The sequence below is a fragment of the Anomaloglossus baeobatrachus genome, chromosome 3, assembly GCF_048569485.1.
Source record: "Anomaloglossus baeobatrachus isolate aAnoBae1 chromosome 3, aAnoBae1.hap1, whole genome shotgun sequence".
NCBI lineage: Eukaryota > Metazoa > Chordata > Amphibia > Anura > Aromobatidae > Anomaloglossus > Anomaloglossus baeobatrachus.
In genome coordinates this window covers 133,679,734-133,697,112 of record NC_134355.1, presented here as the reverse complement: position 1 = coordinate 133,697,112, position 17,379 = coordinate 133,679,734, and the positions used below count along the sequence as shown (strand labels likewise).

The 17,379-nt window shown below is 41.2% G+C and overlaps 1 protein-coding gene across 1 annotated transcript in view; it reads left to right on the top strand.

The window, feature by feature from the left end:
• LOC142296173 (uncharacterized) overlaps positions 1-17,379 on the top strand; it is a 35,476-nt gene that overhangs the window by 11,491 nt on the left and 6,606 nt on the right. Inside the window, exons 2-3 of the mRNA XM_075339455.1 lie at positions 5,788-5,839; positions 14,740-14,890. Of these exons, the coding sequence (XP_075195570.1) occupies positions 5,837-5,839; positions 14,740-14,890 (154 nt within the window). The 5' untranslated portion in view covers positions 5,788-5,836. The remainder of the gene's footprint in view (positions 1-5,787; positions 5,840-14,739; positions 14,891-17,379) is intronic.

Sequence of the window (17,379 nt, the reverse complement as noted above, 5' to 3'; positions counted from 1 at the left end):
ATATAAGGATCTTTGCTGTAACATATTCTTCCAGATTTACTTCTTACATTCATATCTAGACTTTTTCCCACCAAACTGTGGAGCAGTGAGCGACGAACATAGCGAGAGATTTCACCAAGATATCGCGTCTATGGAGAAAAGATATCAAGGAAAATGGAATTCAATGCTTATTGCTGGACAATTGTAAGAGATGATCCGATGCTGGAATACAAGAAACAACAAAAAAGAGTTGTACTGAATGAAAACCAATTTTTGTATTTCAATTTCTGTAACTGTTTACAATTCGCAGTAGTGTTTAGACATGTGCTAGTTATTTGAATTGTTGCTAAGTTTCCTCTAAATAAATATCAGAAAATTGGCATAACAAAATATTCTGCATCTTTATATTAGCAAAAATAATAATGTGTTAAAGTACTGAAATTTTAATGCATTAAATTATATGTAGCAGTAAAAATAAAACTCTTTGATATCATAGAAACAAGAGACAATTAAAACTTTTCATTGTCAGATTTGAATACAGGAGATAAAAATCATTAAGAAATGGCTAATTTCATAACTGAACCTGACAACTTTTGAAAATATGTAGAACAGTGTTTTTTACTCTAGTGAAAGGAAAGCTCAGCTATGCCTGTGTCCAAAGTTGTCCAAGTTTGTATGTAGAGGGTAACTGTGGAATATTTAGAAAATGTTTAAAAGTTGAGTTTCGGTTTTTAGGCTGCCAGTTTTTATGGGATGGTTTTTATATTTACATCTTACAGTTTTCTCTTTGTTAAAACATCACAGAGGTCAGACAGGGCATATATAAGGAAAAAGTTGTAGCTGGAACAGGTGTATATTGGATCCCAATGCAAAATCTGTAACCGGGCCCCCAAATCATCAATTATAGGTTATAGTTCTAGTCTTCCCACCAGTGGTGATGTGGCCTTTAAGCAACACAAGGCAGCAGTGCCAGGATATGTTCTATGTAAAATACCTCTCAGCTGGAACAGTTTTTTTTTTATATAAACAAAGACAGAAAAGCCTAAAATGATATAAAATAAAAAGAAAACCCATAAAAAGAAATTACTAACAGTCCCAAAACCTAACAGAAAGAGAGAAGGGGTAAAGTTAAGAGAGACAGAGAACGTGGAACGATTAGAATTATTTCACCGTCATTCTCTTCAAATTTGAATTCAAGAAGAATTTGGCTACATCCTTAAAGCATCAAGAAAAGGATATTTTTTAAACATGTGCCCTTCAAAGCGACCCTCAGCTCCCAATGAATGCATTACACGTAGTTAATTTACCTAGTACCCTCTACTCTCAGCTGGTCCATCCAAGAGTGGGGGTTGAATTCCAAAAAACGATGTCTGAGAAGCTGGCAACAATTTTGCAAAAATGAAAAGGGGATTAGGAATTGAAGGAACTGCAACATAAAGATTCAAAATGAAGGAATCAAGTATTTTAACTTTACATTTAGCATTTTGTAAAAATAATGTGAGTCAGAGGGATACTTCAAAGAATCACATGGACTGTTAGGTCACCGCAATGTCACAAGACATACAATGAGATAATTTATTAAAACTCATTCTGCCTCCCAAAATGGTACAAATAAAAACATCAACTCACCCCGTAAAAAAAACAAGCCATGACACAGCTCCATTGAATAAAAAATGGAATGTAATATAAAAAAATATGGGTCGGAAAAAATGGTGGCACATACAAAATTGTTTTCTTTTTATTTATAAAGTTCAGAATTTTTTCAAGCCACTAAAATTGATCACCGTAAACAGACTGACCTGGAGAATAATTTGGCAGGTCAGTTTTACTATATAACTAATGTCTGAATCTGTCATCAGGGTCAGGGTGGTGCTATATAATCTGAAAGCAACATTATATAGGTTAAAAAGCCTGACTCCAGGGATGTACCGGTATCCTTTACTGGGCTGCTTGGTACAGTTTTAATGGAATCCTTCTTTGTCTGATGTAGATACAGCATCTGTGTATAAACCATCCACATCCCTGACTGGCAACTTTCTGTGTACACTGTAGATTGTCAGCAAGCTGCCAATCGGTGATGGGGGCGGGGTTATACAGATTAGCCGGACTGCCATGCCCATGAGACATAGTAAGGCAGTGATAATCTCCTGCTAATAAAATACTGATTGTATTGAAACTACAACACACAGCCTAATACATGTCATATCCCTGGAATGAGGTTCTCAGTGGTTATAGCATACTATTTCAGTATTAGTAGCAAAATCCTGCTGATAGATTCCCTTTCAGAAGATTGAACCACAATACAACATGTTAGCAACAGATCATAATGCCCTTATATTGCTACAGTGAGGTGTGTCATGTATATGTAATCATAGGATGCCATTTTGTGAAGGTTCAGGAATGTGGTTGGGTTACATTTTTAGCCAGGATTTACTTTAAATGTATAAGAAATGTCCTCAAGCTGAGGTGTATCCCACCAAGAATTTCGTACTGTAAATACTAAAGAATATACTGTGTCAATCTCACTAGAGAGCACGCAGCTATAAAGGGGTATATCCATTAGAAACCCCTCTTACATTACAGAGGGGTGTTTAGGCCCCTTCTGGCACCAGTTATTAGGTGACTGCCACCGCCATACTCCTGGTAGAATATAAGTAAACTTCTCTCCAATAAAGAAGAGGTTATTAAACAATCTGAGCCCTGTGTATTGGGGGGAATTTATCAAGGCCTGTACTCTACTTTTCCTGCTTATAAGCACATCACAAATCTTCAGGAATGCCTTTGAGACCTTCTCCTATATTACGAGGATATGGCTGACCAGCCAGAACAATGACTGTTTAGTGATGGGGGATGATGAATATAATCACTCTTAATATAAATTAAATTAGAGCAGGTGAGAAATGCGTTTTCATCTTGGAGGAATGATTTTTTTTACACCCTCTTATTCACAGATTAAAAGACATCCTTTGTCATAAAAGCATCAATTACATATGTTATGAGGCATTTACATCACAGAGATCACAGTGTCTATAAGCTGACAAAGTATAGTGGTCATTTCTGATTACTGCTTTCAAGCCGTCACTAGTAGAGATTATTGTGTGAAAGGTGCGCGTCCATAAATCATCTTTATTTTATAAGAATCATATACAATGAGTGACACTATAGCAGGATGGGATACAGAGGCAACACTTGAAGCTCGTGGGCCCCAATGCAAATTTTCTAACATGGCCACCAGCTATCATTATTCTTTAAAGAGGACCAACCACCAGGATTTTCATATATAAACTAAAGCTAGTGCTATACTGGCACTATCATGCTGATTCTATACATACCTTTAGTTGTGAGATTGGATGTATAGTTTCTGAAATACAGGCAAGTAAAGTTTTGCTGGTTATTCCCGCCCCTGTCTGCCTGCCTGTCATTCCTCCCCCTGTCCTTCCACCCTCCCTCCTCTCCCTGTAATAACAGCAACAGAGGAAGGGAGGACAGGCAGGTGCGAAAATAAGTAGCAAAACTCAATCCACCTGTTAGATATTCTGTAGCTGCTATCAATCAAATAACAGTGAATTTCACAAACTTTACTTGCCTGTATTTCAGAAAGTATACATCCAATCTCACAACTAAAGGTATTTTTAGAATCAGCATGACCACACCAGTATAACACTGGCTTTAGTTTATAAACAAAATCCTGGTGGATGGTCCCCTTTAATAGATCAGATCTTCTCATATGGATCAAAGGGATCTTTTGAGCCCTCGAAGGATCCAGGGTCTTGGTGTGATGGTTAATTATTAGTTATTCCCTTATGAGTAAATATGAAGACACTTCAGGCCAACTCTGGAAACAGAGAATTAGATACAAGGCACTCTCAAATGATGATATAAATGAATATTTATTCCATAAGCAACATGTGACGTTTTGACCATGTGGTAGCCTTCATCAGAGAACTTATCACTTTAAATGGCCAGAACGGTTGTGGAGGCAGCAGTGTCTGCATGCAGCATAGCGGTGCACTCCGCAGCCTCCACAACCGTTCTGGCCATTTAAAGTGATAAATTGTCTGATGAAGGCATCATGGCCGAAACATCACATGTTGCTTTGAAACTTATGAAATAAATATTCATTTATATCCTCATTTGAGAGAGCCTTGTATCTAATTCTCTAGACACATGGTGTCAAAACCAACAAGTGCACCTCAACATTTCTAATATTGTGGTTGTCCCTTATCCTGTTACAACTCTGGAAACAGGGCCCACCAGAGTAAACAATTCTGTGGGCCCTCAATCTATACAAAATATATTCATTTCCATACAGTCTAGCTACCACATACAGCTGAAACCCCACCTGCATACTTGCAATAGTCAAAGGCTGAATGATTTTGAAGGTTTTACCCAAAAAATTCTGCAGCCATTTGCCATCACTGTTTAGTTTTGTAAACCCCACCCACCAGCTGGACCATATTGACTTACCCATAAGAAAAAATTCTAGTGGAAACAGACTGGCTTTAAAGTTAGATCTAAATAGTATTTTGCCTTCAGGGCCTACTATTGCATCAGATACTTGGAGATTAAAGGCTCTACCACTCACAATATAGGTGCTATGGGGTCCACCAAAAGATCCTCTCGTACTGCAGTTGGTCAATCTGCCACAGTTCTCACATCCATTAAACCTATACAAGTCTTAAGGTGTACTTAGACTGACAGTTTATTGAATAAGAGCTTCCCTAGGACCAGTCATTTCCCAATAAGGGAAATGAGGGGGGAACAAGCTGCTGATCACCAAGTGAAGGAGCAAAATGCACGTGAAATGATCTTTTATGCTGCACAAAAGATTATCATGGTCAGAGGTGCATCATCCTGTTTACTTCTGCTACCAAGATCAATGTCACCCTGTACGCATTGAGCGATCTATTACAAATTGTTCAGTTCAATGTATCATAAATTGGTCTATAAGCGAACACTAAGGGGTACTTTGCACACTACAACATCGCAGGTGCGATGACGGTGGGGTCAAATTGAAAGTGCCGCACATCTGGCGTCGCTGTCGACATCGGAGTATGTGAATCCTTTTTAATATGATTACTGAGCGCAAAAGCATTGAAATCGTATGATCAGTGTAGCGTCGGTCATTTCCATAATTTCGGAAGGACCGATGTTACGATGTTGTTCCTCGTTCCTGCGGCAGCACACATCGCTGTGTGTGAAGTCGCAGGAGCGAGGAACATCGCCTTACCTGCGTCCCAGCTGCCAGGAGGAAGGAGGTGGGTGGGATGTTTACGTCCCGCTCATCTCCGCCCCCCTGCTTCTATTGGCCGCCTGCCGTGTGACGTCGCATGACCCACCCCCTTAGGAAGGAGGCGGTTCACCGGCCAGAGTGACGTCACAGGGCAGGTAAGTACGTGTGAAGCTGCCGTAGTGATAATGTTCGCTACGGCAGCTATCACAAGATATCGCAGCTGCGACGGGGGCGGGGACTATCGCGCTCGGCATCGCTACCATTGGCTTGCGATGTCGTAGTGTGCAAAGTACCCCTAATACATAACTATCTACCAATTGGCTGTCATTTAACGCGGCGAGTCAGTTAATATAAACAGACTCATTGACCAAATCGATTTTGATGCAACAAGGCCATCAGATCACTCCAGTCTTTGGCTTTCACTTACTTTCTCTGCATGCCACTTACTGCAGATCTCAGTGTTGAGGGGCTGAATGCCTTATAAACGCATACCGTACCTTAAGATTATATTGTCACTGTGACATTTCAGGCTACATCTGAATATTGATCTAAGGTCCTCTTGTTTGTTTTGACAGATATGTGAGAAGATCCAGCGTAGTATGAAACTGTGACATTGTACAGAAAATGGTGAGTATATAAATACTACTAGAACAAAACCTGAGAAAAGGTAACTTGTAAGTTGTGCCTGAGGCTTTATTTTGACACATTACACACATATTCTTTTGCATGATCGTATTGGAAAATATGCTGTTGGCTAACATGACAGAGTAAATTCAATGGTGAAAGAAGAGCATGCAAAACATTGTGCTATATTTGTGTAAATGGACGCTAAAGCCCCAGACTTATTAATAACATTGTCCATTCTAATGGTGAAACTCGCAGTCACTCTACGTGACTGCAGACTTATGAATCCTTATAGTAAGCGTACCGCGGGCTGTCAGAATTCTCTGGTGTCACTGCGGAGACCTCAAATTTGCGATTTGCATACATGCAGTCACATGCCGACTAGATGTGCTTGGCCTCGCTCAATTCAAGTGAATTGAGTGAGACCAAGCATGTCTAGTCGGAATGTGGTGGGAAGTATGCAGAGATAAACAGTGAGAAAAAGTAATACTATAGTCGCAAGACCTAATCTCATACAACTACCTTAACCCTTTCTCCACTCCCTCTGTAAAATTATGTTGGGAGAAATATTGCAAAGTATTGTATGGGTAATGAGAGGATCACATGTTCACAATTATTTAGAGTTACAAAGAAAACAAAAATCTCACATTTTTTCTTTTAAAAGTATGTTTCTCATAATTTAAAAAAAAAAAACAACAACCCTAAAACAACACATCTGTAAATACCTGTACAATATAATGAATACATAATTATAAACACCACAAAAAGGGAAAAATAAACCCTGCAGCTAGGTATAGGGGAACTTGCTATCAATTAACAAGAAGTCGACAGTGATGTCCAGTCAACAGAGTAAAGCCGAACTCTTCTGTCGTAACCTCATAGAAAGCAGGAGAATCATTACCGGGAGAGGTCCATGACGCGTACACCCGGCTTCATAGTGAGTGCACATGATAAAAAGTGACAGGGACTTCTAATCATGCTCACTGACCCTAAGCCCGGCATTCTGAGGTGGTGCAATGGACACAGGTATGCGTGTCACTGTCGATGATGATACTGGCATTGAATAGCTTGTTAGCAAGCCCCTGTGGGCGGGGATTAGCAGTATGCACTGAGAACTCGTGGTTCTGTGCATATTGCACCTGACAGGTTCACGTTAAGGTTTAGAAGAATTCGACTACATATCATATAAAGTATCTCCAGTCCTTGGATCATCCAATATCCTTTACATACATATTTGAAAATGTAGTTATCCACTCTTTACATTTATTTTTTTACAAATAATATTTCGTTCATAATATGTAGAAGACATAGGGCAATGCAAATTTGCTATGAATTTGCCATTTTAGGATTTCTACATGGCAATTATACAACTGATCTAAACAGATGACACATTAGTTTAATTAAGATCATTATTGTGATGGAACCAATGAAGACATTCATTACATCAGTTCCATAGAAAAAAACAGCGAAAAACAAAAAGAGGGTACCCTGCAAACCTTTTAGGCAGGTGTGGAAAGTAATTTTCAAAAATATAGGTGTTAATAGTATATTTTTCTCAATTAAGAAAATGCAAAGTGAATGAACAAAAGAGAAATCTAAATCAAATCAATATTTGGTGTAACCAGCCTTTGCCTCTAAAGCAGCATCATAGCATCAATTTGTCTAGGTACACTTGCACACAGTTTTCAAAGGAGCTCGGTAGGTAACTTGTTCCAAACATCTTTGACAACTAACCACATATGTGTTTTATGTAGATTTATGCTAAACCTTCACTGTTTTCATGTAATCCCAGTCAGACTCAATGATGCTAAAAACCACTCTGTGAGGGCCATATCATCAGTACCAGAACTCCTTGTTCTTTACGCTGAAGATAATTCTTGTTATAGATATAACTGCAAATCTACAAGAAGTGTCATAATTAACCAAAAACTTGCAATCTAAGAAGTTACTGTCACGCTAGGTATGGGGAAATACCATGCAAACGGTGAAAAGGGAGGGAAGGAAAGAGGGGAAACCCTGTCTGTAGAGGAGAGAAAGATGGTGACCCCTAATAAAACCTTGCTCTGGCCCCTGGGTCCCCTGATGTTCTTAGATAGGTACTGCACCTATGCATCGAGCAAAATATTTAAGCCATGGCTGACCCTGAAATGGGCCCTAGGGAGTGACTGGACAGGATGATCACTAGTCAACCTCACTAAGTCCTAAATAACACACATGGAAAACAAACAGGGGAATGCAAATGGACAACTTATCTACAGGATGACTTTGGGAGAAGTACAGCAACATACAACAATGTGTCTTCACATGGGACTCCAAGCCGACTGCTTGCAATCTGGACAGCATAGGAGTAAAACTCTATCACTTGCAACAAACCAAGAGGAAATGCTGGTATATATGGACACAGGGAGAGGGAATGGGGATTTGCAGTCGAACTGTCAAGATATCCACAGGGTTCTAAAAGGCAAAGAGTTCATCTTAAAGATTCATGAAACTCAATACACACCAGAGAAGAAAGAATTAAATATCAATGAGCAATTTATGCCCATCAAACGCAGCGACCTTCTGCAGCCGGAAACCAAAGGGTTATCTGTCAACTGTGACACACCCGTAAGAGTTACCTTAACATGACTCCTATGCAGCTGACCCCCTTCTTGGGAAACAAGTAATTAAAGAAAACTCTAATAGCTAGGCTATGTGAAGCTAATCTTAGCTTGAATGCACAAGAATGTGGAGAAGGGCAGATTTATGACCGGTAGAGATAAGAGCATCAGCTAAAAAGTAAACCTAAAATCCTTTTCTACCTTACAGAAATTATGAAGCAAGGTTTTATGAACTGCGTCAGTATAATAGATAGGAAAGTCATATTTTCAGATATGTGATGAAATGGCTTACGCAAAGCATGGTTTTGCATCGCTGGGCGATGGCCTGGGTTCCGCAAAATGGATATCAGATAGATAGATGACAATATCTATGCCATGTCTCCTATCTATGAACAGGTTAAACTGTAATAGGAAAGATGACATAATATCTCTTGCCTTTGGACTCCAGGGATAGATATCTTAAAAGTTGTAAATCTCATAATTTTCTAAGACCAAGACACATCCTATAGTTCTCTGAAGTCCAGGCCTGTTATGAGTCACCATAGGGGTGTAACTTGTGTTAATAGAAAGCCAATGCCAGTTATGATCCTCGTTCAATCTGGACAAATTACTTCTGTGTATGGTTGCCCCATATATCCACTGGAGTGCTTCCCTCCAAAGAGATTTGTGCCACCCCTGTGGGGTGGTCATGTACTTTTCTTTTTTTTATCCTTTTTATTTTATGTAATTGTATATACTGTATTGTTTTGTGCCTCTTTGTAACATCTTTTGTATATTTTTATAAACACTGCCTACTTTTCAGATTAAATATATAACATTTAATACCTTTGTTCCTCTTGCTCTATCATCTGCAAGCCCAAAACCCTATGCTACCTGTAAAAGGTTGGCCTGTATAAACAATTGGTGGTGGCAGCTAGTAGTTTTCTTGGGTTATCAGGTAACTTTTTTAGTGACCGTACCGAAGTATATACATATTCCATGCATTGGAATTGATTGTGCATATACTATACACTGTGAGCTCCCCAATAATCAGCCTAGTAGTGGAAACAGCCATGGCATTGTCCATTAATCATCCCTCAATTGTATAATTATCCTGACGATTGAGGGCAGCATAATGGTTTTCGTGACAGTTGTTAATAACAGTGGCTGTATGTTTGGGATCATTATCCTGCGGCAGAATAACCGTGGAGTAAATCATACATCTTCCTGATGGTATTGCATGATGGATAAGTATCTGATAGCATTTCTCTGCATTGAAGACGCCAAGAAATGAGTGACCAACATTGAGGACCATATATGCAGTGGTCAACCAACGAAACAGCACAGTAGATGGAAAACACATCATGCTTACTTACGTTCAATACCAGAGAATATCATGTCAGAACTGGCTGTAACCAGTGTAAGGCTCTGTGCGCACTAGGCCGTTTTGCCCGCGGATTTGCTGCGGAAATTTCTTGAGAAATGTCTGCAATCTTTGTGCAGACATTTCCCAGCAAATCCTATGAGAAAAAAAAAAATAGCTGTGCGCACGCTGCGGATTTTTCTCAAGAAATTTCCTTGAGAAAAATTTTCTCGAGAAACTTTCTTGAGAAAATGAGCATGTCCATTATTTTCCGCAGGTACCTGCAGTATACCCCCGGAATTTCACTCCATTCACTGTAATGTAATCGCGAAATTCCGGGGGTATACCGCAGGTAGCAAATGATGTGCAGTATACCCCCGGTATAGCCGCGATTTACCTGCGGTTATGCTCATCGCTGCCTGCGGTTTTGCAGGAAGCGATGTCATTATGCCAGGAAGAGGAAGCGGAGCAGAGTAAACACAGACGTCACACTCCCTGGACGCCGCACAGAAGCACTTCCGTGTGACCTCCAGGTGCCCGTGCAGTCTGTGTCCCGCTCCAGCCTCGCGGCTGCCTGCACTGCAGGGAGTCAGTGTGTGCCCGCAGTATCAGCAGCTTGTCACGCTGCAGCGCAGGCAGACACTGACACACAACAGTGCTGGGAGCCGCGGGGATGACGATCGCTGCTGTCAGGAGGTGAGATCATTACCTGCTGTGACGATCTCCTGCCTCCTGACGTCACCGCTGTCACTGCTGTCTATGCCCATCTCGCGAGCGGCCCGAGACTGTCACTAGCGGTGACGTCACGGGCTCTCGCGATACTTCTGACAACGCGGCGGGCATAGAAGTCAGTAACAGCGCTGATGTCAGCAGTACAGGAGATGATCACAGAAGGTAATGATCTCATCTATCCTCCTGGCAGCAGCGCTCGGCATCCCCTGCAGTGACCTGGGCTATTGATGTTAGCTCAGGTCACTGCATTGCTCTCCCAGCCAACGGGGAACATTCTGTTCTTCATTGACTGGGACAGCGACTATGGTATGGATCGCCGTGCCCCCCCCCTCTTATTGGATTACGCCGGACATGGAATTGATTGTTCTTTTCAATAAATTGATTAAAGAGGGAATGTTTTGGGGAGTGTTTTTTCAAATAAAACTTTTTTTGTTGTCTATTTTTTATTTCTTACTGACTGGGTTGGTGATGTCGGGTATCTGATAGACGCCTGACCTCACCAACCCCAGGGCTTGATGCCAGGTGACATTACACATCTGGTATCAACATCAACCCCATATATTACCTCGTTTGCCAACGCACCAGGGCAACGGGATGAGCTGGGGCGAAGCGCCAGGATTGGCACGTCTAATGGATGCGCCACTTCTGGGGCGGCTGCGGCCTGCTATTTTTAGGCTGGGGAGTGTCCAATAACAGTGGACCTCCCTAGTCTGAGAATACCAGACCACAGCTGTCCGCTTTACCTTGGCTGGTGATCCAATTTGGGGGGGACCCCACGTTTTTTGTTTTAAATTATTTATTTAATGTAAAATAACAGCGTGGGGTGCCCTCTATTTTGGATTACCAGCTAAGGTGAAGCTGCCAGCTGTGGTTTGCAGGCTGCAGCCGTCTGCTTTACCCTAGCTGGCTACAAAAGATGGGGGGACCTCACGTCGTTTTTTTTTAATTATTTATTTATTTTATGGCTAAATACAAGGCTAAGCACCCTTTAGTGCCACATGAAAGTCACTAAAGGGTGCCAGCTTAGAAAATGCAGGGAGGTGGGACATTATATAGGTCTTTCTCATCTATCTATCTATCTATGGCCCGTTTCACACGTCAGTAAAAAACACTGACGTTTTTCACTGGCGTGTAAAACACGCACATGTCCCTCCGTGTGCCGTGAATTACGGCACACGTGGGTTGTCTAAGTGCAATCCGGGCTCCGTTCTCCGTGGCCCGTGATTGCACTTAGAAATCAACTCACCTGTGCGCGCTCCCGCTGTCCTTGGTGCTGATCGCTCCCGCGGTGCAGCATCCGGCCGGCGCTTCCGGGTTGGCTGTGTCGTGCATCATGAATATGCGCGACAGTAATGAGCCGGCTCAGAAGCAGCAAGCTGCACGGGCTTCAGAGAGCGCCGCTGAAGCCGGGTGAGTAAAAATGTTTTTTATTTTAAAAGCACGTTTTTTTCTGGCACGTGTTTCACGGACCACACCACTGCGTGGTCCGTGGGACATCAGTGATGCCAGAAAAAAATGGACATGTCTCCATGCGGCAATCACGCACACGCGGGTACACCGCACGGAGACACGTGCAGTGAAAAATCACTGACGTGTGAGCAGACCCATTCATTATAATGGGTCTGCGTATGTCAGTGATTCTGGTACGTTTAAAAAAAAAGCACAAACGTACCAGAATCACTGACGTGTGAAACAGGCCTATCTATCTATTCATCTATCCATCTTTCACTCTATCCATTATCTGTCTATCAATTATCTATATTATTTATTGCAAAACCGCAGGGACCAACCTGCGGTAAATCCGCATGCGTTTTTCCCGCGGATTTTTCCGCAGGTGCGGAAATCTTCAACTCCCAGAAGTTTCTCAAGAAATTTTCTTGAGAAAAATCACTTTTCTAGTGCGCACAGAGCCTAAGACCCAGCTACACCCATCTAAATTTGGCCACAAGTGGTCTTCATTGAAGTATTGCAGCTACGAACCTTACCTTCAACATGGAAGCAAGACTAAAGGAGGCTTTTCACACAACGACATCGCTAACGAGATGTCGTTGAGGTCACGGAATTTGTGACGCACATCCGGCCTCATTAGCGACGTCATTGCGTGTGAAAAGTACGAACGACCGCTAACGATCAAAAATACTCACCTAATCGTTGATCGTTGACACGTTGTTCTAATCCCAAATATCGTTGCTGTTGCAGGACGCAGGTTGTTCGTCGTTCCTGAGGCAACACACATCGCTACGTGTGACACCCCAGGAACGACAAACAACACCGTACCTGCGGCCTAAGGCAACGAGGTGGGTGTCACTTTCTTTCGGCTGCTCTCTGCCCCTCTGCTTCTATTGGACGGCTGCCGTGTGACGTCGCTGTAATGCCGCACGAACCGCCTCCTTAGAAAGGAGGCGGTTTGCCGGCCACATCGACGTCACTAGGCAGGTAAGTACGTGTGACGGGTTCTAGCGATGTTGTGCGCCACGGGCAGCGATTTGCGTGTAAAGCAGCCTTTAGTGACTCAACTATATGTGAAAATAGGAATTGGGATGCAGAAAAATGGCAGCACGTGTTCTGGACTGATGAGTCAAAATTTTAAATATTTGTTTGTAACAGAAAGCAGCTTATTTGCTGAAGGGCTGGAGAGCGACAATAATTTGTGTCTGCAGGCAACAATGAAGCACGATGGAGGGTCCTTGCATGTTTGAGGATGTATTTCAGGAAATGGAATTGGGAATTTGTTCATGATTAATGATGAATTTAATGCTGAGAAATACAGTCATATATTTATCATGTAATACTATCAGGGCGGCATCTGGTTGGCTCCAAATTTATTGTACAGCAGGACAAGAACCCTGAACATATAGCCAATGCCATTAACAATTATCTTCAGCGTAAAGAAGAAAAAAAGAGTCTTAGAATTGATGATATGGCCCCACGGAGCTCTCATCTCAACATATTTGAGTCTGTATAGAATTACAGGAACAGACAGATGGATTTCCAGCAGCATACATCATCAGAAGATGTGTGGTTAGTTCTTCAAGATGTTTGGATCAACACCATGCAAAGTTCCTTTCCAAACTGTGTTCAATTGTATCTAAACAAATAGATGCTTTGATGCTGTTTAAAAGGCAAAGGGCAGTCACACCAAATATTTATTTAATTTAGATTGCTCTTTTTTGTTCATTTACTTAACATTTTGTTAACTGGTAAAAATAAAGTAGTAATACTTTTATTTTTTAAACCATTTTTCCTTTGCAGCATTCTTTCCACACCTGCATAAAACTTTTGCACAGTACTGTATATATACCGTATTTTTCGTTTTATAAGTTGCACTGGATTATAAGACAAACCCCAAATTCAGAGGAGGAAAATAGGAAAAAAAATGTTAATGTTAAAATGGGGGTCCGTCTTATAATCCTAGTGCGTCTTATAATAGCTCACCAGGGGGAGTAGTGGTGGTGAGCAGCTCAGCAGGGTCACAGGAGGCAGGGTCGGCGATGCTGCGGGCTCGGAGGAGAGGGTGTTGCGGCTCCGGAGGGTCAGTGAACGGATGGCCGGTGATGTTGAGGGCTCGAAGGAGGGATTGTCACAGCTCAGGAGGATCAGTGATACTGCGGGCTTGGGGGTATCGCGGCGGTGGCATTAATCTGCTGGGATGCTGCTTCCTCCATTGATCTGCCAGCAGTTTATGCAATGAGCTTCAAGAAAATCTCCACTGCAGTGACACTCCCCCTTTCTTCGAGCCCTCAGTATTGACAATCCTGCACCACCACCACCACCCTAGTAAGCCATACCTGGATTATAAAACGCATCCCCATTTCTCCCCCAGTTTTTTTGGGGAAAAAAGTGCACCTTATAATTCGGAAAATACGGTAATTTTATAAGTAACATAAAATTTTCCTTGGCTAGTTAATAATATGTTCCAACTGCTTTATTATGACACTTAGGATGAAGCGTATTGCATAAAACTTCATCTGAAATCTTCTGTGCAGCCAATAAGCAGTATTAAAAAAGTTATCTGACTTAAATTACTTACACAGAACATTTCTCAAAACTTGGTAACATATTGTACAATAATTTCAGCAACCTATTTTTAATAATGCATCATTGTTCAATGTTTTAGGTTTTACATCTGTTGGATGTACTTTTAGTAGCCTCAAATAATTTCCAGAGTAATCACTGCAATTGGCATTAACATGTTAATAGACTAATATACTACTCTATTATTTTTTCAGAGTTACTCGCAGGAAAACAATAAGGTGCGCCTCACCGGACGCCCGGGGAGCATTTCTGATGTGTTGATGTTGGATGATGATAATGGATGCGTCGTTGTTTCAGGAATTAAACATAGTGACCCTGTTGCCAGTAGACTGGGACTCAAAGAAGGTATGTAAAATTTTCCGTTTTCCTTGCAAGTATTTTTGGGAACATTGAAAAATAACAATGTATATTTTTATACTAATAGCAAGAATTAAACTGTTACAAAAAAATACTACAATTAAACATTCAACATTACATGGTTCATGTTTTCTAAAGCATAAAGGTAATTTATAAGGGTCTGTCTTAAAACCTAAACTTATTCTATTGTTCCCTGGAAGTCAGAACGGAGTGCTGCTGCTAAGTATTTGCAATCATGAGTGCGATATCTTAAAGCGCACCAATCACCAGGATTTTCCTATATAAACTAAAGCCAGTGTTATACTGCCACTATCAGGCTGATTCTATACATACCTGTAGTGGTCAGCTAGGATGTATAGGTTTTGAGACACAAGCAAGTAAAGTTTAAAATTAGCAGCTTTTTGAATAGCAGCAGCTGCCAATCAGCTAATAGCTGGTATGGGTTTTTATGCTATGTGCCCACGCTGTGGATTTTGCGCGGATTTTGCCGCGGATTTGCCGCGGATTTGCCGCGGATTTCCCGAAAATCTGCAGCAGCGGCACTTCCAAGCCATTTCAATGGCATTTTGGAAATGCTGTGTCCATGCTGCGGATTTTTCCGCTGCGGATTTGCCGCGGATTTTGATCCGGAAAAATCTGCAGCATGTCAATTGTTTGGTGCAGATTTGGTGCGGATTTTTGGTTTTGAATGGGGAAAAAAAAAAAATCCGCATCAAAATCCGCAGCAAATCCGCGGTAAATCCGCGGCAAATCCGCGGCAAATCCGCGGGTGCGGATTTGCCGCGAAAGTCGCGGATTTTCAGGCAGAAAAATCCGCAGGTACATTCTACCGTGGACACATAGCCTTATAGTGATTCCAGCCCCCCTGCCTGCCCTCTATCTATTATAGAATCATTTTACTAAGTGGCTAGAAGGATCTGTGCTGATGTCATGCTCATGTGACCAGAAGGGGCGGGGCCACAGCAAACATCGCTGATACCAGGAAGGAACATTAGCAGCTGCTGCCATTCAAAAAGCTGCTCATTTTACAAACTTTACTTGCTTGTGTTTCAAAACCTACACGTCCGAGCTGACCACTAAAGATATGTATAGAATCAGCCTGATAGTGCCAGTATAGCACTGTCTTTAGTTTATATAGGAAAATCCTGGTGATTGGTGTGCTTTAAAAAGGTTGTCCTATGGGAAGAAATTAACACCTATCCAGAGGATAAGTCAGAAGTTACTGATCGTTGGGTATTCTACCACTGGAACCCACACCAATTTGCAGAATGGGGATTTTTATCCCCAAAAGGGGAACTTTTATCACCGTTACAAAATGGAATGACAGGTAGAAAGTCCAACTAATGCGCAATTCATTCTTTATGTGGATGCTGGTAAAAGCAGAGTGTAGTGCTTTGTGGGCTTATAGGGAATGAAAGGAGTAGAGTCAAGTATTTGTAAACCTAATCCATTCTACAAAGCATAAAATTTTCCCATCGGAACCATCACATTTTTATTGATGACTAAATTGTTACAATGTCATGGCCTCCATGGTGTTTACGCTACAAGGTAGGCTAAACAGATGAGAGTATATAGGGCTTCTACAGTTTTTCATGCCATACAAAATGGCAGAGTCAATTTGATGGTTCCTTCAGTAATACCAAGTATTCAAGGCAATAAGCATCTAAATGCCATTTTATGGCCACTGTCATGTTTGACTATTGGTATGAAGCTTTTTCTTCACTGTGGAACTATGGAGTACTTGATTTAGTTTTAAAGGGTTTGGATACATTTATGGGCAATCTTTTTTTTACTTAAATGCATGCAGTTTTCACTAAAAATAATTCTTGCAATAAGGTTTCACATAAAATTAATCTGTTACCAGATTTTTTAATTGGAGAGCAGCATGATGTGGGGGCAGAGATCCTGATTCCAGCAATGTGTCGTTTAATGGTCTGCATGCTGCTGTCCTTTTGATAAAATCACTTTTTTATCTTCTTCAGATCTCTCAGTTCTCTTACTGCTGAGCTCTGTATAAGTCCACCCACACCACTGATTGACTGCTTTCTATGTACACTGTGCATAGGCAAAAAGTGACCAAATCAGTTGTGGTATTGATGATATACAGAGCAGGAGGACTGTATAGGATAAGACAACTAATCCTCTAGAGATAATCTTATGCTGATAAAAATACTGATCTTAAACTACAGCAAGCATCCTTTAAATAGGATTTACATTGAGGCAATATAGTAGTGAATGCAGAATGAGTAAACAGTGGATCATTCAAATCAGCTTATTCTGATGACATTGTGTTTTCCTGAACTTTCTTCTAGGCTGGTTTATGACCAAATCAAAGTTAAACTTTTATATTAAGTGGCAAGTAATTTTCTTTTAACAGCCAAGGGAATTGGGTAATACATACACACATAGTAATGAATTTATTCAGAATTCATCCCAAAAAGTATCACACATTTTGTGCACCATATGCATTAAATGTT